The sequence below is a fragment of the Rousettus aegyptiacus genome, unplaced genomic scaffold (assembly GCF_014176215.1).
Source record: "Rousettus aegyptiacus isolate mRouAeg1 unplaced genomic scaffold, mRouAeg1.p scaffold_m13_p_4, whole genome shotgun sequence".
NCBI lineage: Eukaryota > Metazoa > Chordata > Mammalia > Chiroptera > Pteropodidae > Rousettus > Rousettus aegyptiacus.
Window position 1 is genome coordinate 8,343,960 of NW_023416307.1, and position 23,911 is coordinate 8,367,870.

A 23,911-nucleotide genomic window follows, 5' to 3' on the forward strand; every position below is an offset into this window, starting at 1 on the left:
ACTATTCCCTTGGTGCCAGATACTATGAAAAATGATAAAAGATTAGGAAAAAAAACAATAATCTTTGAAACACAGAAAAGATCCAGTTACATAAATAGCTTCTTGGTTTCTAATTTCTAAAAGATGCTTTAAGGCAGAAGTTGGATATGATACTAAGTTAAAAAAAAAAAACAAAAACAAAAAAAGGACATCTCTAATTCCAGGATTTTCTATATGCCACTGATTTTTTAATACTGATAAGGATAATTTTAACTACTTAATACGAAGGCGAGTTTTATGTTGCTTTGTCTGTCTAGAAGGATGAGCAAAAGAGAAGCTCAGCAGGGAGTGAAATGAATCACTCTCTAAGGTGTCTCATTTCTCACTCCCAACTGAGTTGGCAAAGGTTAGTACACTATTAAAATTCAAGCTTCTGCAAATGTATTTCATTGGGAGTCAACGCACCCGAGGTATATCAGCTTTTAGCAATTATTTTCAGTCATAGCCTAAGTGTTTGCCAAAGAATTCTCTGCTTCACGTGGAAAAAGAATCCAGTAATTACATGCTGGATAAAACATGTCTTGCTTAACGATGATAAGCTAAAAGAGAGGACAAATAGAAGATAGTTTGGTAACTCTCGACAGTAACTTCAAATATCAAAACAATATAACTAAAGGAATTAAGAAACTGTTCCTTCAGCGACTGTATTTGGGGGTTTCATGAAGGAGGTAAAATGCAAGTGTTATCGCACTGAAATGTTATTTTATAACCTGGGTATTCATTGTTCATATGCTTTTGAGAGCAGAAAGAACGAGCTTCTTAGGTTCTCAGCATAGCACTGTGGTTCCTGCTGATCCTGGAGACAAACATGTCTGGGTTACTGAGATAATTCCTATCTCATAAGGTTATTGCACAGATTAAAAGATGCTACAACTTTCAATGTTTTACACATAGTAAATGTTTAACAAAATATATAAATAATTGGGCACAGGTGCTGATGACCATTAGGAATACATATTCGGTAACAATCTGGACACTTTTGCTCAAAATCCCCATAGGCAAGCTCGGTGAAGAAGGGATGGTGCTATCTGCATCACGACCATTGTCCTTGAAGGCAATCCACACCTTCTTCAGAGAGAGAGAGAGAGAGAGAGAGAGAGAGAGAGAGAGAGAGAGAGAGAGAGAAGCAGAGTGGCTTCTATAAACCATAATAATTAAATAGCAGTTAAGAACATGAATGTGTTCAGTTATAATCAGTTATAATTATAGCCCAGGTTAATTTGTTATTTTCATGGTGAGACATGCACAAGAATGGGGAAGGTCTGCATCACACATCACACCCAGTGTTGTGAGGGTATATATACAAACAGAGCTGGGAGATCAGGACATCTCCTCAGTGTAACACGGCTGAATTCACATCTCCCACCGACATGTCCTACAACTGCTGCTCTGGAAACTTCTCCTCCCGCTCCCTTGGGGGCTACCTGAGCTCTCCCCGCTCCTCCTGTGGCTCTTCCTACCCCAGCAACCTGGTCTACAGCACTGGTTTCTGCTCGCCCAGCACCTGCCAGCTGAGCTCCTCTCTCTACCGTGGCTGTCAGGAGACCTGCTGTGAGCCCACCAGCTGCCAGACGTCCTGTGTGGTGTCCGGCCCCTGCCAGACGTCCTGCTATGGCCCAGGCACCTCCACACTCTGCAGCCCCTGTCGGTCAGCTTACACTGTGTCTCTGGGCTCTGGGTCCAGCAGCAACTGCTCCATGGGCTACGGATCCAGAAACTGCTACTCCCTGGGCTGTGGTTCTCGTGTCTTCAGACCCCTGAGTTATGGGGTCTGTGGCTTCTCCTCTCTGGGTTGTGGATCCAGATACTGTCATCCAACCTACTTGGCTTCTAGGAGCTACCGAGCTTCTTGTTACCAACCAACCTGTAGCTCTGGCTTCCGCTACTGTTCCATCTGTTAAAGGTTCTAAGCTGAGATGTCACAGTTATCTCTCTCAAAGTCAACATCAGCTATTATCTGGCAAGTCTATGCTCTACTACCTAGAAGAGTGATAATTAAATAAAAGTCTATTAATATTAAACTCATTTATCTCAGAGTACCAGTTTTGTTTCTATTCTGTTTTATTTTCCCACTTACTTCTCTAGTTATCCCCTTTAAATAAAACTCATTTAATCTGATATCAGATCATGTCTTACTGTTAATTAAAAAGAAAGATGCCTGTTGATAATTCTAAATTTACTGTTCTTTTACTAAAAATAAATATTTAATTTAAAGAGGAGTTTTCCTGTTAAGAAGAATTCTCTGACAACACAGAGTTAGTTTCCTAGCATTTTGGCAGATAGAATAACAACTTGGGAAGAAGATTATCTTAAACTCTTGCGCGTGTGAGAGAAGAAAATAATTTTCTCTCTACCCTTCCAGGTTCTTCATTGAGGCATCCTTATAATAAAAAATAGATTAACAGGGGAAAAAAAAGAAAAAAGTTTAATAACATGTATACCTACTGCATACATGAGAGAGACCCAGGAAAACTGAGTAATTCCCTGAAATGGAATCAGCTACCACCTTAAATAACATTTCCAGCTAAAGACAAAAGAAGATGTTGGGGGAGGGGAGTTACCGGAGGATGCCAGGGAAAGCACAGGAAACAAGGATAATGTTATTAAACAGATTTAAATACAAGTCTTCTCCATTGATTAAAGTTTTTACTGCTTTAGTCCTCCTCCTCTTCCTAGTACAGAGAGGAAGACATCCTTACACATGAATAATTTTCCTTATAAATGTAAATTTCTCTTACAAAAGGGTAACTTTTACTCAGTTTTCAGAGCTTTTCCTATGTTTGTTTATTAAAAATAATCAGCCTAAACTAATCTTTATTCTAAAGAGGCATGTTTTGTGATGGTATATTGTGCTTTGCTTCATGTGCATGGTCATTTTAGTCTATCTAATCAGGACAGCTTATCTTGGTGAAACTACTAATGGGTTTGGTCCAAGAAGAAAAGTTCCAGAAACAGTAGTGATGCATCAGCAAGGCCTAACTTGGCTGTTTTAGATGAGTAAATTATCAAAATACTTGTCGTGAGCCCCTTTCTCATGAGATCATGATTTTAACTGACCACAGTAACTGGTGCAATAAAACAAACATCTTAAGTATAGATGGCATTAAACATGTATGCATCTTATTATTTTAAAAAACAAGTAAAATTTCTAAGAGTTATGTCTAATGTTGTTGCTTAACTCTCTTCTCCTTCTGTGACTGCACTATAAGGCCATCTGTTTTCATAGAAGTCACATGAGAACTCCTAGAAATGAGTAGGTACTCTGAATTCAAAGAGAAGGCTTTATCTCTTGATATCTTAGGCTTAGATCTGGATATAATATCTAGATAGCCTACCAAATTCTCTTGTTTGAGAGAGTGCAGTCATCTGTATCTTAAAATATGTAAGTGGGAAGAAAAATATGTAAGTGGATGTGATGTGGGTAGTCCATTGTTCATTGTCCTCACATTTATTTTCCTTCACTCTCTTCTTCCAATGAGAACTGGATTTTGTTTATGTATTTCTCCTTTTCTAAACATAGTCAGTCCTTAAAATGAACATGGCTATGCTCCAGGTTTCAGAACCTAATCTGGCTAGTCTATGGGCACCCTAATCCTTAGCGATTGGTTCAGGGTGGAGCATGCGATCTGCTTTAAGCCAATGAAAAACAAGGAATGTTGTGAATCGGTGCTTTGGGTAAAGTTTTTCTTGTGAAGTAAAGCAACTGTCTCTTCCTCTCGACTTTGTCATATTATATGTGAAATGCTGTATCTATTTTGCATATGGCTTAAAAATTAAACCATCACATGGAAGAGGATAAAACCAAGACACATGCAGAGAAACAGAGCCTGGACTAAGCCAATATGTTTCTTATTACTTAAATCATTTTGAATTATAATCTCTGTTATTTGTAGCTGATATTTTCCTAAATGAAATATACATTTAAAACCTGAAACAATCCTTCTCCCCAATAAATTCTCCTTAATATAATGTTAAAAGTCATTTGTAGCCCCCTTCTGCCCTCTCTCAGTCCTTCTTCCAAAGGATTTGCTCTACCGACATGCACTCCATCAATACTGCCTACTTCCATTTTCTTGAATAAATTATGTAGAGCTGAGCTCTTATACAGTCTAGTATTTCTAGAAGGAATGCCATATCTTTTCCCCTTCAAAATCCAAGGAAATATTATCTAGTCTCTCACTTATTTAAGTAAATGCATGATCAACAGAGTGGATTGCTCCTTACGCAATGCTAGCATTACATATGCTAATAGCTTTGCTAATTAAAAAGTTACTACTTTTAATATTTAAGGTATTATTGTTTAATTGGTACTGTTTTATTTGTTTGCTTTCCCTTGTTATATCCTCGCTGAACACAGAAGAATCTTATCTAACAAAATCTAGCATTAGTAAATACCCAATAAAAGTTAATTTAATACATGAATGAAATGAAACTAGAATGGCAGTCTTCAGGATATTTTATGTCAATGACATCAAATATGTGTTCATTTTTGCTGGTTAAGCTCTATTTAGATGAATTAATTGCCATCAATGTCATAATCCTCTGGTCATCATTATCATCAAAAAAGATTTAGCACCATCTCAATGGCACATTATTGCAACTGCAGTACCCAAAGAAGAAGTAAGAGAACTCAAAAATAAATGTACATTTCTCTATCCCGCAAAGGCAAAAAAAAAAAAAAAAAAAAAGAACTTCACCAAAAGCTAACCTCATAGGGCCAGAATAAATGCATCTGGGAAAGAAACAACAGCAAGGGCATAATTACTAGAATAAACCATGACACTTTCACACCCAAGGCATAATGGAGCAAGAGGGTGAAAATATGAGCCGTGATGCTCAGATGGTGGAGATGCTATGGTTTATTCTTTTCTCTAATTACTTCACATTAAGGGCTATATAGACACTATAATCCTTTCAAATTTCTTTATTTTATCTTTTGTGGATGTTTGAATTAAAGTCTGATATAATTGAATTGTAAATTACCAAGAAGCAAAATTATTTAGAGATAGTTTCAGAGAAGAAATAATGTCACATGTGAATTCTCATATTATCATATTTTAGGAGAATCTGTTTATCATGAGAAACAGATAAAGCTGGCAAGAGGCCGTTTCCATATTCCACATAAGGTTCATTATTATTGTCACAGTGTCATAATTTTGGATATTCTAGATCCTGAGATACATTCTTCTGTATGCATTACAATGTCTGAGAAGAGTTATATGGTACTTGGCTTATTTTACAGAATGTTGTATATAAAGGAAGTTAGCCATTCCCCTCAACATAGTCTTTTGAGATGGACCAATGTCTTCTTTGCCAGAGAAAGTATTTTTATATATTCTCAGAGTTACTCTCAAATACAATAGGACTATTCATTTAAAGTCATGGATTTCTATCAGCATATGTGTCAACGAATAGACTTCGGTCTTTGGTCTCTGCTCTTAAAATTTTTATAAGTAATCTTAATAAAGATTAGGTGTCTTAAATAAAAGTGCAGATTTCATTCAGTGGGTGGATTTGACAAGATGCTATTTAATGTCCTTTTCAACTTTAAGATATCAAGATTCTGATAGGAAATTATAGACTGTGACGGCCGGAAAGGACATTAGTGATCTTCTCATCTAAACTCATTATCTCATAAGATACCCAGAGGCGGAGTGACTTGTCCAGATTCATGCAGTGAATTAATGGAATCAAGCTTATCAGAAATAATTGCTGTTTTTATTTATTTATCACTCAATATGTGGTAAGCAATCTTATATATGTCATATCATCAATCACTAAAACAACCTCATGAGGTCAGTAATCTTCTAATTTTCATTTTAAAAATTAAGCTAAAGCATCAACATTTAAGGGAAATGTTAAAGATTATAGTTTGTTATTGTAGGACTTGGCTTAGAATCCTGGCAGTCTGACTCTAGAATTTTTGTATTTAATTGCTAATTTACTATAATACAATCATTATATTTAATGATAGATGAATCCATAGCAAATATGAATATCTACTCTCTGGTAGTTAGGAGGTACCATTGCAGCTGTAATCATTTGTATTCTTTGAGACCAAGAGAGCCCAGAGAATTGTTTAACCTGTTAGTAGCAAAGTTTCCATCATCACAAGCAATCACATTGCTATTTTTACGTATGTCTTAAGAATCCTAGGAGATAGACCTCATAATTATCATTATTCAAGTGCCTACAAAACTAATAACTTAGTTTTTAGTAGGCTGCACAAAAACAATTGCAAGGTGAGCAGTTGTCCTAGCCTATGTCATTCCATAGTAATAAGCCAGGTAACTCCCCTCTTTAAATCCAGCACCAGCCAAAATCTGTATTTACTCATTGATTCAAAATCGTATGCTGAAACACCTATTAATTCAGCACTCAATTAACTAGAATGTACAAGTTAATGCCCTAATCCAAAGAGAAAAGTACTCATAGAGTGGCCTTATTCACAAATGATGGACCTAACGTTGTCATCTGACATTTGGTGATTTAGAACTGCACAGGTATTCACTAATTCACTACACATTTTGAGGTTAATAAAAAGGCTTTCTGCTGCAGACAACTGTGCGAAAGCTGGCCTAGGCAATGTCCTGCTTTCGCCACTCAGAATTTGTCAGCTCTGTACTGACAACAAAAAGTCATGCCTTTTTTTATAGTAAAAGCTTTTTAAAACATGCCTATACACAATCAAGCACTAATTTAACATAATTGACTCAGCTTGTGCTATGCTAATAAGTGGCTTCCTCAATAATTTTGTTCTTATTTCACAAAGAGGTAGCTAAAAGGTTGGCATGGTTATTTTTTCTTTAAGCTCTGAACTCTTGTCAATTCTTAGAAATTTTAGGTATGTCAAGATTTCAGAGCTGTATCTCTTCAGATAGTTAATTAGAAATTCAATACATTTTTCTTTAGCACTTTTCAGTCATTAATTTTTAAAAACACATTTATGGAGCTGTTATTATGTGCCGGCCAGCCACTGTGCCCAATACTGCCGGCTAATACAATAGTGAGGAAGATACACATACTTCTTGTCTTTACAAAACTCACAGTGTAATGGCAAAGGCACAATGAAGAAACAAATAAAACTATCATAAACAAATAGGTTCTATGAAAGAAAAAAATATAGATCCTGAGAATAGAATTTGTTTTCAAATGGGGCGGTGAAGGAAAGCCACTATAAGGGGTACCTCTTAAACCGAAGCTCAAAAGATGGGGAGAACGGCTGTGGGTAGACTAGAATTGGGCAGTGAAGAAATGAAACAGACAGCTGCATGCATAAAGTTCTGAGGCAAGGAATGGCTTTACATGCTCAAAGAGCTGTGTAGTCCTGAGAGATGGAGCCAACTGGATAGAGAGAAATGATAAGATTTGGAGATAGAAAAATCGGTAGCAGCCAGGTCTTGCAAGGTGTTGTAGGCCACACTAAGGGGAATGGATCTTTTTCTAAGGGTAATGAGAATCCATTTAATATATAAGCAGGAAAGTCATAAGCTATAGTGGAAGCCTCTGTGCAATAATCAATACAAATATGCATAAAAATTAAATGGGTTGTTGCAGAGTTCATGTGGAGGGCATAATAGGATCTTTAATCACACAAGAGAGGCCATTCGAAATTATAAATAACTTGTATGTGTTATAAACACAAGTTGAGTGTACAGTTTCTCAAGCTGAATGTATTCAGATGAGTCCTTTTAAATATACAATACCCCCAGTTCAGCATATATCAAGGAAGAGTTTGCATGAGAGTTGTTCCAAGTTACTGCATATTCTTGGTTTTCTTCAGACCTAAGAAAGGGATTCTGGAGTGCAATGTTTAAAATAAATTTCTGTCGTTTCATCCTCATAAGCTGAACTAAGTAAATCATAGAATGTGTTACAGAAACCATTCTGGTATATCTTGTGCTTTGAGTGTGAAACTACGGTAAGTATCACATGTTAATATGATAAATGTAGGAGTTGATCATCATCCTGCAGACCAAAAATAAAACACTGAATAAACAAAAATAAAAAGCATATCTAAAACACGTTTGTTACAGAGGCAAATTACCAATTTTTGAGAAGCACAAATGGAAGTAAGCAAATTACTTGGTATAAAACATATCATAATAAAGAATAATTCAAAATCCATTGGTAATTCAGAGGAAGAATTAATGACTTCTAAATAGGAAGATCAGGAAAAAGCTTTAAAAAGAAGCAACATTCAAAGTTTGCCTTCTACAAGATGAGGAAAACAAAATGTTATACAAAAGGAAAGATGTTAATAGAGCAATGGCCACATTCAGTATTTTGGGTGAACAGTAGCAAGAAGGAATTTTATTGTAGAGTCCTTCTCTCTTATTCAATTGGGCATAACAAGATCTGAGTAGAATGAAGGTGGGCTCAATCGGATTGAATTCTAACTAAAAATGTTTTGATCATTTTATCACATTCTGTCAAGATGGTATCTCTCAAAACTCCAATGCTGAATATTAATCACTATTCAACTGGCTGTTTCCACAGGCATTTATTATTGTCCATTTACCAATATGGAGAGTCCTAGTGACTAAGGAACTACGAGAAAAAAATTAGCTTGGGTGACAAGTAGGGACTCATATTTGACAAACCCAGCCCTGATGAGTCACCTTTGGGGCTAACATGAAAGCCATTTTAAAGATTCAAAATGAACTGGCTTCTTTGTTCATAAGATGCCACCTTCATATATAACTAAATAAAGTGCTAATGAGATGTTAACCTTCAAATTAGCTTAAGCCATGAGGTAGAAGGGAGTCTTGAGATGAAGCCAACACCCAGTTTCTGAGTATATAATCTCCTGAGCAAAGAATTTAATTTTCAGATCCAGCATGTTGGGTCTTTATAACCAACTTCAATCAAGGGTTTTAACAATATGGCCCAGAGCCACTGCTACTCACTCGGGAGCTCCTACAATGTCCCACCACTCTCTGCCATTGTACATGGGTCTAATTCTATAAGTTTCGAAAATGGATTTTTTTTACCCAGCAGCTGCCACGGCAGGACCTGGCTCTTGGACGAATTTCAAGAAACCTGCAGTAAAACCACCAGCAGCAAAGTACCCAGCTGTGAACAGGAACTGTGCACAGAGGATAGCGGTGTACGAAGTGCCTGCCTCCACACAGTTGTCCAGACAACTTGCTCTCCTTCCAGGACATGCGAAAAAACAATATGCCAATCAGGAGGTTCTTCGGCAGCGAGGAAATGTGTTTCTCAGCCTTGCCAATCGGGGAGCAGCCAGCAAAAGGGTTTTACGATCCAGAGCCATCAACCTGTGAGCTACATGGCAAAGCGTTGTTCACCCATGACTTATGTGTCTAAGAGTTGCCAAACTCTGGAGTGCAAATCCAGCCAGTGCCAAACTCGGAGCCCTGAGTCCAGTTCCTGCAGACCTCTGGTCTCTGTTACATCAGGAACACAACTTCTGGAGTCTTCTAATGGTTATGAGCCAACTTGCTGTGTTACTGGTGGTTTACAATTGTCTAGTAAGTGAAGAATGTGAAGAATGCGTAGGAGAGAGAATATATTGTAATTTGGATTAATTAATTCCTGAGATATTTAGAAACTTTTATTTCTCTAAATACTCATCATTGTGCATGTATTTGTAAGTGAATGAATGTGTCTTCTACTGTTTCCAAAGGGAATATATATATAGTTTTTCTCTTTTGGGCCTTTCTGGTGCTAAGCTGGGATTAGAAAACATGTTAACTACTTTAGGTCACTAGGACACTATTTGCTACAGGAAATAAAGGTTTCAACCGGGGACTAACATGAGTACTTAAAAAGTCAATGTTACACTTTGACTACCAGTCATTATCTATGGAAACACAGCACTGAGTTTAAGTATAGTGTTAAACCTAAGTTTAATATAATAAATAATTTAATAGTAAGTATAAGGTACTACTGATATCAGAAATCCACATAACAGTGGATTGAATTTATAGGACTAGATGGGTTTAAAGAGATGGAAGCCCATCTAGTCCTACAAATTCTGTTGGGTTCAACTCTATCAGAGGTCGCCCATGTAGTTAATAACACGAACCACAGCTTCGATCTGTGTCTACTCACTGTGCATTCACTATTTTATCTGCTGTGTCACAACATTTTTTTAATTAACTATGAGATTGACTCTATTGCTCAAAAAAGTGAAAGAGAATCTTGAATTTCACCTCGATAGACTTCATAGCCACACAGTGGCCAGAGACCTTTGAATATGAGGAGTTCAAGTTTAGCATATTCATTACATTTTTGCTATTCTTCTACTTCTTTTTACTACTTCTTAAGCGGTTTTTGAGTTGGGAAATGTTCTTTACATTAAATAAATTTAATTCAACTTAAAATTACAAATTTAATTGTCATGCTATTTTATTTTTTGTCAATGCTTTTGTGGGTTTTATAGAGTCGTTTTTTTTTGTTCACCAGATGACAATAGTATAAATATTTAGAAGGACAAAAGAAAACATGTTCCTTTACTATTGTTTGAATGGTATGAACCAGAATAAAAGAACATATTGTGACAGAAGCAAAAGATGGGGAACATGCTCACTATGGAGATCATAAAAGCATGGAGAGAAAATGTGTGAAGGATCCTCGATTTGTTTAGTATCACTGGGCTATCATGAGGCTGTGGGCGTGCCCTTAAATGGACTTCTCATTATTCAGGACAACTTGATGTCATAGTTAAGAGCCTGAATTCTGAAACCAGATTTCCTAGGGTCTGAATCTTAGCTGTTCTGAGTGAAGCCTATTTGAATCCCAACTGTGTGGCTATGTGCGAGTCACATAATCACTCTCCATCTCGGTTTCCTCAACTGCAAAACTGAAGTGATAATGACAGGACTACTGTGAGACTTAATAGGTTAATAATTTGATGCTCAGCAACGGCCTGGTACACAGGCAGTGCTCAGTAAGATTTAGCATCCTGATTAGCTAGCTCAAAGACTCAAGATGAAGGGCAGAGGTGGGGATGTATAGGTAAACTCAGAAATCTACGACACATTAGTCATCCAAAAAAATGAGAGATTAGTTGTTTTGGATCTTGAAAGTTACAAGTAGTACCTTCTACTATGGAAAATTCTTAGGAAACACATGTCATGCTTTGCTGTAGTGGGCTGACAAGTATTTCTGAGTCTGTGACAAAGCCGATGTTGATTTACCTGTCAGTTTTGTGGGTGGGTTAGATGCAGGTCATCCGAAAGAAGAATATTTAAACCTAAAATCTATAAACCACTACTTACACAGGTGATTCTATGGAGGCGTGAAGTTGAGAGACAGCTGAGGCTGGTCTGGAAAAGGCAGAATGAACACTGTTTGATCTCATCAATCGTAGGAGAGCATATGGCAGCCACAACAGAGAGTGTCCCCGCAGCAAGGCAATGACATAAAGCTGCTGGCCATAAGAGCGATGGCAGCAAGACGGCACTGGCAAAGGTGAGGAGAGCCTTATCTGTGTGGCAGCTTGTCACGATTCCAGTCACAGCCGATCATGCAAACATCGATAAAATTCATTCACAGTAAAGACGGTGGCTAATACAACTCAAAAAGGAGTCTGTCAAAGGTTCAACTCATTTAAGCCACCGTTTCTGAAGACAAGTGAGAAAACATTGCCGTTTCATTTGCCTTCCAAGTATATATTCCTTTACTGGGTGTTTGGAAGACAGGGTATGGGTAAAATGTGTCGTGTGTGTGTGCGTGTGCATGTGCATGTGTGTGTGTGCGCGCGCGCACGTGTGTGTGTGTGTGTAAAGCGGGAGTGTGGCAGGAGAGAGGAACAACAGAGTTAAATAAAGTTTTCACTTAACAAGCTGCACTGTTCATCATTCTAAACCTTAACTCATTCTTTACAGGCTGAGCATAATCACTCCCTTAAGGAGAAGTTGGCTGAAGAAGGGGCAGTATGTAGTCTAACCCAACATGGAGCACATTGAAGCTCTTTATGCATGGACTACGATACTCAGACAGTAATGGAACAGATAGTGTGGTGGTGTGGAGTTATAAAGAGGTACATGGTAGGCAATTAAGTGTGGTGGAAAGAGAATTGACCTTGGATTACGACTGGACTTTGTTCAAATCCGAATTCTGCCATTTACTAGTTGTGTGCTCTAGGACAAGTTAACCTTTCTGAGACTCCATTCCTTCAATGGAAAATGGAAATAATGCCTAATTCACTGGATGATTGTGACAACTAAATGGCATCATACTTATTAAATGCTTAGTGGAGCGTTTGTGTCAACATGTGCAAGACATCATTTGACACTTTATAATATTTGCTTCTTGAGTCTCAATGTCAGTTTATTCTCATGATTTCTCTATAGTATATTTAAATATTAGGACAGAGACCAAGAAAAGCCTTCCATTATTAGTTAGTGCAAAGAACGTAAGCAGTATGGGACAAGACCCAGATAGTCCAGGCAGTCTTCTTAAAAACTGTGGAAACGACTCAGAGGGTATATATTACAGAACATTCTTTATAGATCAAGAAATTACTTCCTGCCTGAACAGAAAGGTTCTGGGAGGATTTGTGCATTGATATTACTTACTCTAGGCTCTTCGAGACATGGGTAGCTTACAGTATGCTTTACTCCTAGAAGCCAAGGGAAGTAAATTTTAAGAACATTTTTTTTTTGCTTATGCAGTACTGTGCCAAGAACCATAAAATAGCTCTTATTAATTTCTTCTAATTATTTATTGAACACTGTGTATGTACTTCATTATTTTATATCAGAACTATGGCTTTAATAAGCAACAAAATATATCATAAGCCTATAGGTGCAAATAGAGTAAACATCTAAAGACTAACTGAAAGTTTAAATTACAGAAATACCTTTTTGTGGTTGCATAGTACTAAGTCATTTGCCTGACATTTTGTATAACTTTCCCTGGCTTTACGGAAGTAAATTCACTAAAAGGATTCAAAGAGAGTTGTTCCTTGGAGCCCAGAGGCAAAACCAATGTGGTTGCATCCAGACACAAGAACAAAGAAATCTCCAAGGCAAACACTGGAAATGGTTAAGTCCTTTGCTATTCTTCCATTATTTAATATGATATTGCTTCAAGTACAGGGCCAATGCCCCCACAGGAGTTCAGTAACTACTAATTTATGAAGGTAAAGAGAAAGAAAGTCAAAAAAAAAAAAAAAAAGTCTAAGAAAAAGACTTCCCTTAACAGTAGACTGTGTTGTCACTATTGCTTCATGGGCAGTGGCATACTGGTTATTTAAATCAAATATGCAGATAATAATGCCTCGATTAAAACATCCTCTTTTACCATAAACCCTGTCAGCCTTTATCGTAGGGTTAGTTACTTGTTTTTGTTTCCCCTTGGGATAAGCTACATTCACTCCGATGCTCTCTATGTTAGGAAACTGATGTAATGCTTGTTGAAATTGTCAAGAACTAAATATCTTCCTCTAGACTTCATATTTTATTAAATTAAACTGCAAGGGTAAAAGGGTGAAAGAAGGAAATTTAAAATTTTAGCTACATAGATCTTAACGAGTACTCTAATGAATTTATTTAATGATCAGATTTAATGTAAAACTTGTCATGATCATGGGTGTACTTACCAGATTAAAATTAGAACGTCTATTACCACTGAGAGAAATAGTTCCCAGAATTCTTTCTCAGGAGACAGAAATAAGCATCAGAGTAGTTCTCTCATTTTTAAGTCTACATGTTCAGCAGGTGGCTTAAAGTGGGCCTACTTCCAGTTTCTTATTTCCTGGGGCTCAGCTGATGGTGGCTTTGTCCCCAGGAGTCTGGCTTATTTTCCTACAGTGAATGGCTAGAGTAATCGAAGCATTGATCTTGAGATGGTACTAGAGGGCCAGTGCTTTGGGCCCTAAGGCTACAAATGAAATGCTAGGAAATCAAAAAGCAATGTGCAACCCCCTGGCCCACTAAGCTTTCCTCTGGAGGACAAACATCATCTGAAGCTGTGTTTTGTTCTGAAAGATGTTCATTCAGAGGTAAGTAGCTCCTATACCTCTGTTAGGAAGCTAAGTGAAATGCCTAAATATTTGGGGCAAAGATCAACTGACCATTCTTTACATGGGTTCTTCTTATGCTCCTTTATTTTTATCACAATTACAGTTTCATAGAATTATAATTATTTCTAACTGTGTGAGAGATCTTCATGGAGCTTCGCTCACACAGTTGAGCAAATATACCTGCTGGGGTTGTGTGATTTACTCAAGTAGAGTTGCAGCTAGAACTCAAGTCTAGTGAGTCTCATTTTCATGCCCCATTGACTGTACCTCAAAGTGTCCCTCATGAGAAGTATATTAAAAACATTTAAATATACTAGGCACAACAATTTTTAATGAGCCCTAGATGTACGTTTAAAGGCCACACACAGCACATTATAACATTGGATCATAAACGAGGCTTAACTTAAATTAATACATCAGCTGTAGTCAACATTAATCCATCTGCAGAATTTCCGCCATCTTTTAATGAAGGTTGGAATATTGTTTTTCTAAATACATGGTTTGTTGAATGTTGAATATGGCTGTAGGTCCCTTGTTTTAGAGATTCGATGGATACTTGTCTGCGGCTATAAGTAGGTATGTTTTCTGACATTTAAACTGATGCAGGACATTGCAAATTTCCCCAAGTGGAGGGGAGAACAAGCCCTACACCGAGAGAAGAAGAGGGTCCTTTGGCAGAGAGAGTAGAAAGAATTCAACACACACACTAAAGTTAAGAGTCAAAAGGAAAGTTTATTAGAGAAGGAGTAACACTCCACAGACAGAGTGTGGTCTCCTCTCAGAGTCAGAGAGGGACCAAGAGTGTTGTGGAAAGACAGTGAGTAGGGGACAGTGAGAGGGACAGGGTAAAGGCACTGAGAGACACCCTGAGTGTTCAGGAAATTCTGTTTATATGTCATTCGTTAGTTCCTGTGAGTTATAGTTTAAAAGACTTTGTTTACCCATTTCCTTTGAGACGGACACACAATGAGGAAGGGGAATAGCGTATAGCATGAAAAGGTAAGAATTTGTAGATTGAAAGGCCTGCTTTAATCTATGGGTTCCCCATGGTTTTAGCAATAGGGAATGACTCTTGGTGCCTGTTTCCCCTTCACAGGTGTGGGGAATGAGTTGTTTGAAATCCCTTTAGAAAGCTTCCTTTGTTCTGAGGGTGTCCTCTTGGCCTGGCTGCAGGTAGATCAGCACATTGCAGTCTCTGGATGTAGTTTGATTAACATTTTTAATTCTTGCCTCCTCCCTACGTTAAAACCTCTGACTTCTGTATAGCATCATTTTTGAAATCGTGAGTCAGATTAGACTGCACTGGATGCCAATACTCGTTACTAAAAACTATTGGAACCCGCAACACAAAAGGAGAAATAGTGCTAAATGTGGGTACTTTGTTTAGAATCTACACTGTCATTTTATCTTTCAATAATTATTCAGCTAGGAGCTACAGCTGTCATTCCCTCAGCGGTTAGTTGTTTCTGCCATCTTGTTCAATAACTCTTTCCTGCATGGGAGCTTCAGAAGTGCCCTCTGCTTAGCCATTAGAGGTCATGACAGAATCCAATTCTCAAAGCACTGCCAAGAAACCAGAAAGTAACCGCCAGCTGCCAACCAACATACCTGTACCCCAATCCTGTGAACCATTCCCTGTACCACTCTGCTTGTGGTGTGCCCAGAACCTGCCACACAATCATCGTCTACTTTTTTCTTTCCAAGTCTTTATTTCTACCACCCAGCAACCTGCACTCAAAACTTTGGGCTATATGGGCAGTAATTGCTGTTCTGGCATTCACTGGTCTCATCGTTGTCCTTCTCTGGGAAGTCTCCTTCGGCTAGTCCACTTCGGATCTTGGCAGCTGCTGACCCCTGGTGGAGCACCTTTGCTTGTTAACAAAGGAGCAACATATTCAACCCATTTTGCCGGAGTTCCATCTTATACCTTAATGTATTTTGAATAATTTTTTCTAGTTGGCAATTCCTAAATGAAGTACCTAATCATTTCTCCCTAGCCAAGTTGGGAGAGGTGGGCAGTCTTTTAGAAGACCTCATTACATGGCTGTATTGTTTGAAAGCAAATTCTAGCATACTCATATATTGCTTCGCTATTCAGACTGTTTACTAAAAACCTGTGGCTCACATTTATTCCTTTTCTCTGTCAGTTTTTTTTTTTCTTTTAATGACCATTAAGCCTTTGAGATATGTTTTCAACATGGCGTCAAGTTATTTTCTTTTTCTTCTAATAACTTTGATTAATCTCTACTAGTGACTGTTGTATAAACACATTCATCCCAATTACTTCAATACTATTATGATTATTGCATTTATAATAAAATTTGTTTTATTAAATGATGTTTTGAATGAGTAGAGTTAGTTACAACATTGTGGAGCCACAGTTTCAAGTACAGAACAGAAATCTTTGGAAAGGGACCATGAGAATCATGGAAGGTCTTACTCTGTTTGCAAGCTAACAAGTTAACCCGTCACAGCATCAAGGATGCTGCAGGAGACATGAGACAAGTGGGTCAGAGATAAAGGCTTTAGCATTCCTGGGAAGCCACAGTATTTGCCTGAACCTCAATTCCCACAGAGCAACTGGAAGGGGGCCAGATGGCACCTGAATATGTAGTGAGTTGTTTTATAGGAGAGGAACCCTGAGATCAGGAAGTCTGGGTTGTGGACATGGTGATGGATAGCAAACATGTCTGCCATTTGTCCCAGACAGAAATACCATATCTATTTTCCAAGGCTCTTTGCTATACAAACATGCTTGAGAAGGTAATTCAGAACAGAGGGAACCAGTGACTCTGCTCCCAAGACATACAGAAATGTAAGAGACCTATAGGGACATTTTTTTCCCCAAATACTGATGCTTGTGTCTATACTGAATGGCTTCTGATGAGTTTTCCTGTGAGTATGCCACTGCACTGGCTACTTGGATTAGTATGACTAATAGAGGTTGCAAGCAAAACTATTCAATATGTCTCACTCAGCATTTAAGCTAGGTTATTATTAATAGGTCTTCAAGCAGCAATCAATGAGTAAAGGCTGTCTCCCTTTGTCAAAGGCTCCAATCAGAAAAATCATCAGTCACAGAGATTTGTAGCTCAAAAAGCCCCGAAGGTACTAGCATTTCTCTACAAATAGCTCTTCACAATCAGGAGAATCCCCTTTGGAATTTATGGAATAAAGAAGTACGGGCCTATAACATTTGCAACAATGAAAGTACATTGAATTGGCCCCAAAGGCCCATCCTACAGGGTCATATTATTTTCTCTTCCTTACTGTAGTACCTTCTAAAATCTTATTACCTGAACTAAGCATTTCTCCATCTCCCACTGGACTGGGTAAAATGGCGACTCGGGTACACATATTGAAGAGATGTGTAGAAGTTTGAATCCCTCTTTCCTCAGAAGTTCCCCAGCACATTGAAAGGAGTTCGTATGGTCTCAATCTTTCTTGGGGGTGGGGGGAAGGAGGTGGAGAGAGAGAGAGAGAGAGAGAGAGAGAGAGAGAGAGAGAGAGAGAGAGAGAGAGAGAAACTAGAGTTCAATACTAGTAAGCAAAGTGTCTTTATTTCTGTTTTTTAGCAACGGGCTCCTGCTAGGGATTCAAATAACCTAATGTTTTTCTTCCATTCAATGCCCAATACTGGGTAGCAACAAAATCATACTGACACCATTTGTTCAAACCTTGGGAATTCCCTGACTCTATATGTTGGTTTCTAACTATAGATCACAAAGTTCGTACCTTTGGCTACCTCAGATTTGAGACACACAATAACAGCCTTTTTTTTTTTTTTTTTTTTTTTTTTAAGGAGTACATCTTAATTTGGGGCATCTATTGCACTATTATTAAAATAACATCTCTTTTTTACTTATTCAATTTCAACATAAAGGCTGAAAGAGATTTCCAAGGTGGTGGATGGACTGCAAGAAAATACCTAGAATTCTTAAAATCAGTTTTTCATTGTACAGTGGGTCACCATCAGCATTATAAACCCAATCCAAGGCACTCAGTCCCTCATCTATAGTGTCCCATAGGAATTTTACTATCTCTGGGAAATTTCCCTAAGATAACCAAAGCTTCAGAGATCAGAAGTCACTGTAAAACTCTATGACCTTTTTCCATCATCCCTGAATGGATGTAAGATGGTCAGGCTGCGGGAGGAGGCTGAGCTGGGAGGTGGCCCAACTTTTTCCACCTTTCCTTCATGGGAGAGAGCACATCACATTCTAATACTCCAAGAGAACCAGCTAAGGATCTAATAATTTAACTAGTTTCTGATCATAGCATTAGTGAATTTTCCTCATTTCAAGCTCGGAGTAGGTACACATGTCTATAAATGATGTCTGAAAGAAGGTACAACTTTCTGCCTGCTCAGATGAATCTTTGTTCTTTCTAATACATTGGGGAAAACTTTTGCTCAGATCAAGGTGTTGTATGGTCAGCTGTCTTTGAACCTGTTGCTCAGGAGCTGGCTTTCGATCACTTCCTTACTTCCTCCTAACAGATAGTAAAGTGTTAATTAACAGAAAGTAAAATGATGCCCCATTAACCATACAATGTGGTCAACATGTTCACTTTATTGCCATGGGCTTCCCTCAAATTCTGTTAATCAACCTGCAAGGTCATTTTCTTCCCTCTTTCAGAAAGATACGTCTCTGTCAACACCCATCTTTGTTTCCAGCAGGAAAGGTGAGAGTGTATGTGAGTGTTTGTGAGGAAAGGAGCCAATAAGTGAAAAAATGACCCTAAGTAGTCACATAAGGGTACAGAAATCTTGTGACTTTTTAGCACAACCAATTCATTTCTCCCCTCCCTCCTTTTTTATTTTTTTATTTTTGGTCGATAGTTCTTTAAACTTCTCATAGAATAAACCATCCACTTGCTTCTGGTTTAGATATTAGGCCTGGAAATAATTTATTTTCTTGATATAAAAGAAAGTCATCACTGGACAAAATAGGGTCGTTAACAAATACTCTGTAATACCTCTGGCCATTCTAGCTTGAGTCTTAATTTTTTCATTTTTTTATTTTATTTTATGCATGACTATTAAAGCTTGTTCATTCATGCTCCAGCTTAAAGTTGAAACGCTACATATTAGATGATTATTATGAAAGGTACTATTTTCTTTATCATAAAATTAGGTGTTTCAGAACTTCAGTGATGTTTCATACCACTTACTACTGATAAAGAATTTTTTTAAGTTAAGCTTCCTTAGCTGCATGATCCAGTCTGTAAGCATTTCAGACAGGAAAGTGTCCTCCATTCTTTTCATTCCTCTGGAGAAGAACCATTGGTGAGATAAGATACATGAAAGTGGGATCGATCGCCTTTTCCTTCTTCTAACATAAAAAAAAAATATATACTTGCTATTTATGATAACCAGCTCTCAGGTTTTTAGAGCATTTAATCACTGATTAACTTACCTGAATAGAAAATAAAACCATCTCTAGAGGTATTAGTCAATGAAAGAGATGGGAGGTTTTCAAGTATTTCGGGGAGGTGGAGGGACGTACTCAGCTTGGGGGAAAAAAATCATTTACCAGAACCTTGGAATAGCCTGTGATAGAGACCAGGATAAAGACTTGAATCATTTATATGCCAGTCTTTTAACTCAAAAGAGTGATTTTCTATCTTTTATGAAGTGTAATAAATAATGCGTCAGAGGAAACAAATGTTTTAGGCAACTCCAAGTCTTCTTCTGACCTTGAGTGATGTTCTATCAGGAAGGATAAATGTTTGTTAGGGCCAAACACCTATTGATTTTAGTGGGACTGCTGAGTTGCTGACAATTTATATAGCATGGCTATTTGATCTCATGTTCTATTAAAAACAAACTAGAAAACCTTTATATTCTCAAATGATATTTCTTATTGTAAAGTTTCTCCCCAGAATTCCTATGTGCCCATAGAGTCTTGAGTAAAAAGAGGCCAGGAAATGTGCTTATGTAATGCAAGGAAATAACTGAACTAGTGTCCTCTGTGACCTCAAGGTGAACTGTATTCTTCCCTTGCCTGCAAAATGTGTTATGTGAGAAAATGCTAGACAATAACTATAATAGACCTATGCTCCACCCCCCTTTTCTAGCAAGTTAGTCAATTTTTGCTTTCACTATGAAAAGCTCATAAAGAACCCAAAACATTGGTTCTAACTTATAAAACAAAGGGCAAAAGCATTGAAGATATACACCTAAAACTAAATGAACCAATTAGGAGTTTTCAGAAATTAAGACACACTCTGCCAATCCCTAATTAATTTTTTCTCAGCAGCCATTTACTATTATACACATTTATCTGCATGAAAATCTTCAATCCAATGGGAGAAATATTTAAGATAAAGTAAAAAAATAAAGAAAATGCCTAAACTGAATAAATAAAAACATTGACTAAAGTATTTTCATGGATTTGAATAAATATTTACAAAAGCAGTATGCTGGAAATTTTTAGCAATACAAACACAAATAATGCTATAATGTCTATAATATAATTATCGAGAAAGAGAAATAAGTTGTAAACAATAAAATATAAGGTATGAAGTGATCAGTATAATAGGAGAGATGTAGAGCTAACATGAGTTGAAAGGGAAAAGAAATTATTTTTGGCTGGGCAAAAATGAAGGCTTTCTGGCTGTGATTATGTTTGAACCGGGCTAAAGAATAAGTAAGATATGGTAAGCAGAGACAAAATGAAAAAGCATTCAAAAATGCAAGAGAAAACCAGCAACGTAAGTGAGACATTCCCTGAGAATGGTAAATAGGGGTCATCTGGAATTCCACATAAAGAAGACCCAGAGAACTTATGCTTGGCAATGTGTGTTGAACCCACATTTTGAATAGCTTTAAATGACAACTTACGAACCTTTGATTTTATTCCATGGGCCATAAAGAGGTAGTCAAGATAACTGCAGCCAAGGGAGAGACATTACCTGAGCTATATTTTACTATGAATCTCATCCTTGGGAATACGATAAAGATAGTAGCACTTGTGAGGATAATTTTATAATAGTTTAAGCCTATGTGACTAAGAGAGTATAGTACTATAATTAGAAATAAAGTTCATGGCACGGGGAATCAACTTTGGGGAAAGCACTATGTATATATAAATATTTAATTTGAAGTAAGATATCCCAGTGGAAATGATCTAGCAAAATTCAGGAAAGAGATAAAACCAATAATCATAAATAGAGAGGGATTAGTGTAGAGCTATTGATTGAACTTTTGTGATTAATGAGATGCAGATTGATAAGAATGCAGAAGAAGAGGGTTAAGAATGACCTAAAATCTTGGGAATAGACTGAGAAAAGGGAGATAGGTATGAAGACAAAACAGGTATTCTGTGTGATAGAAATAAAACTATTTGGAGCATTGCTAAAACAGATATAGAACAAGGTTTCAAAATAGAGAGTATGAACAGCAATGACAAATGTTCCATGGAGTTAAGATTGAGGGCAGAAATGGACATTGACTATAGGGAATTCATCATTGGTGATTTTTAAGACAAGAGTTTAAAATATTGGTGAGAATAGAAGTTAGATTTCAAAAAAGGATTGAGAAAACATAGGAGAAAACATTACAAAACATAAGGTTAGGCAAAGTTCTTCTAGATACAATATCATAAATACTTGTGGATTTAAAATGACTAAATTAGACTTTACCAAAATTAAAAATATCAGCTCTCCAAAAAGTCACTGTTACAGGAATAAAAAGATAAGCCACAGACTGGTAGAAATATCTGTAAATCATATGTCTAATAAAGGAGTTATATCTAAAATATTTAAAGAAATTTCCAAACTCCACAATAAGAAAGCAAGCAACCCAATAAAAAATGAACAAATCTTGAGAATTTTCTTCACTAAAAAAGATATACAGGTAGAAAATAAGCAATGAATTAGCTTGGCATTATCACTCACTAGCAAATTAAAACCATAATAAAATGCCACTATACACTGAATAGAACGACTAAAATTTTTGAAAGTCTGACTATATCAACTGTTGGAGAAAATGTAAAGGAACTTGAACTCTTATACACTGCCAGTGGGAATACAAATGCCATCACTTTGAAAATAATTTGAAAGATATCTAAAGATTAAACATTTACCTATCATAAGATCAAATTATTCTAACCCTAGGTATTTACCCAAGATAATTTAATGCATATGTCCATTCAAAAGCCTATACACAAATAGATAGTATTTGTGTGTTTGTAATTTTTAAGAATTGCACACAACCCAATAGTCTATCAATATATTAATGAATAAACAAATTATGTTATATTCATACAATGGAACACTATATAGCAATACAAAGCATGAGCTATTGGTATATGCTACAAGCTGGATGAATCTGAAAAAGTATACTGAGTGAAAGAGGGAAGAAAAAAAGTATATACTGTATAATTTTATTTTATTTAATAAAATGATAGAACATGCGAACTAACCCAAAATGGTAGAAAGAACAATGGTTGCCTGGTGATGAGAGTAGGGAGGGGTCAAGTGGGAAGGGATGGAAAGCAAGAGGGGCATGAGGCGATCTGGTGGATAATGAATATAATTATGAACTTGATTTTTGGTATATACAAATATAAAAAACTTAGCAAATTTTGCTCTTTAAATATGTTCAGTTTATTATATGTCAATTTTATCTCAATAAAGCTGTTAAAATATATAGGCAAAAAGAGGAAATTGAAAAAAAACCCTTGTAAATGTGAAAGGGACAGAATTTAAGGGCTTAACTATGAATAGTAGGAGGGATATCTCCACCTGTACTGTTTTTAATACAGGCAAGAAAGGATATTTTAATTAATATAAAACAGTTTTTCTGAGATCATCTGGGGAAAGTTATTTTATGTGAATAAAATTGGAATGAGTGGAGCAAATTTTATACAAACCATATGTATAAACATATGTAAGAATGCTATAGTAAAATTTTAGTTGAAAGTAAATTACAGTGTGATAGCCTCATCGGTCACCCCAAACTCTACATTGCTGATCAAGCAATTATTTAATTCTTCTAATGGATGATCACTTAATGATTTTACTCAGGACATCCAACAGGGTGTGCTAAATTTAAGATGCTTCATTATGTTTAAGTTGCAATGGACTGACTCTAGATAATTACTTGTCTTCTTTAAGCCAAGCTAAGGTAAATAGTAATCAGGGATATTAGAATGGGCAGAAGAAAAACTTGACAAAGTATTTTCAGTCCTTCTTAGCCTCTTTCTGTGTGTGTGTGTGTGTGTGTGTGTGTGTGTGTGTGTGTGTTTTATTCATTGAAAGTTGGCTTTCCCTTATGAAAATGGATAGATAGTGAGAAAAGTATATAAAAGAGATTATTGACTTGACTAAGTAAAGGTCAATTTTTATTTGATAAAGAAAACCTAAGTTATATTTTGTAAAAGCTATGATGTTAGTCAGCAAACATTTATTAAGAATTGACTAAGTTTTCTCACATGTACTGAGAATAATGATCACACCTATTCAAATAGGGATATTGTGAAGATTAAATTGCTTAATGTATTTAAAACATTTAGAGCCATGTTGGGGATATAATAAGTACTCAGTAAATGATAACTAATAAGGGTCTATAACATAGTCTAAACTATAGTTTATATAATACAATAATATAATATAATATGATATAATATGACATGTACAGATTGTTTTGTTTGCAATACAAAGGAATGTGTGTGTGAATTAAAATAATAATAATTATACAGATTTAAGGCTGAAGATATATAGGTTGGTAAGGAAGTATTTTTAATGAGGGGCTAATTTAGAGGCTAATAAAGCCTGAATAATGGATATGATTAAATAATTATTCTGAAGGAGAAAAGGGCAAGATGGATGAGGAGATTATGTGAAATGAGGATGGATGTGGACTAATTGGAG

At 36.6% G+C, this 23,911-nt stretch overlaps 2 protein-coding genes across 2 annotated transcripts; both read left to right on the plus strand.

Moving 5' to 3' along the window:
• The first annotated feature begins 1,379 nt into the window (after nt 1-1,379).
• LOC107519530 (keratin-associated protein 13-1-like) lies at nt 1,380-1,940 on the plus strand. Its single transcript, XM_016162326.2, has one exon. The coding sequence runs from the start codon at nt 1,410-1,412 to the stop codon at nt 1,938-1,940; it is 531 nt and encodes a 176-aa protein (XP_016017812.2). The 5' UTR covers nt 1,380-1,409.
• A 6,983-nt stretch (nt 1,941-8,923) lies between these two features.
• LOC107519560 (keratin-associated protein 27-1) lies at nt 8,924-9,541 on the plus strand. Its single transcript, XM_016162353.2, has one exon. The coding sequence runs from the start codon at nt 8,924-8,926 to the stop codon at nt 9,539-9,541; it is 618 nt and encodes a 205-aa protein (XP_016017839.2).
• Nucleotides 9,542-23,911: the final 14,370 nt, after the last annotated feature.

Excerpts from the sequence above, each read along its gene's own strand:
- LOC107519530 (XM_016162326.2), top strand. The coding sequence starts at position 1,410 with ATGTCCTACAACTGCTGCTCTGGAAACTTCTCCTCCCGCTCCCTTGGG.
- LOC107519560 (XM_016162353.2), top strand. The coding sequence starts at position 8,924 with ATGGCCCAGAGCCACTGCTACTCACTCGGGAGCTCCTACAATGTCCCA.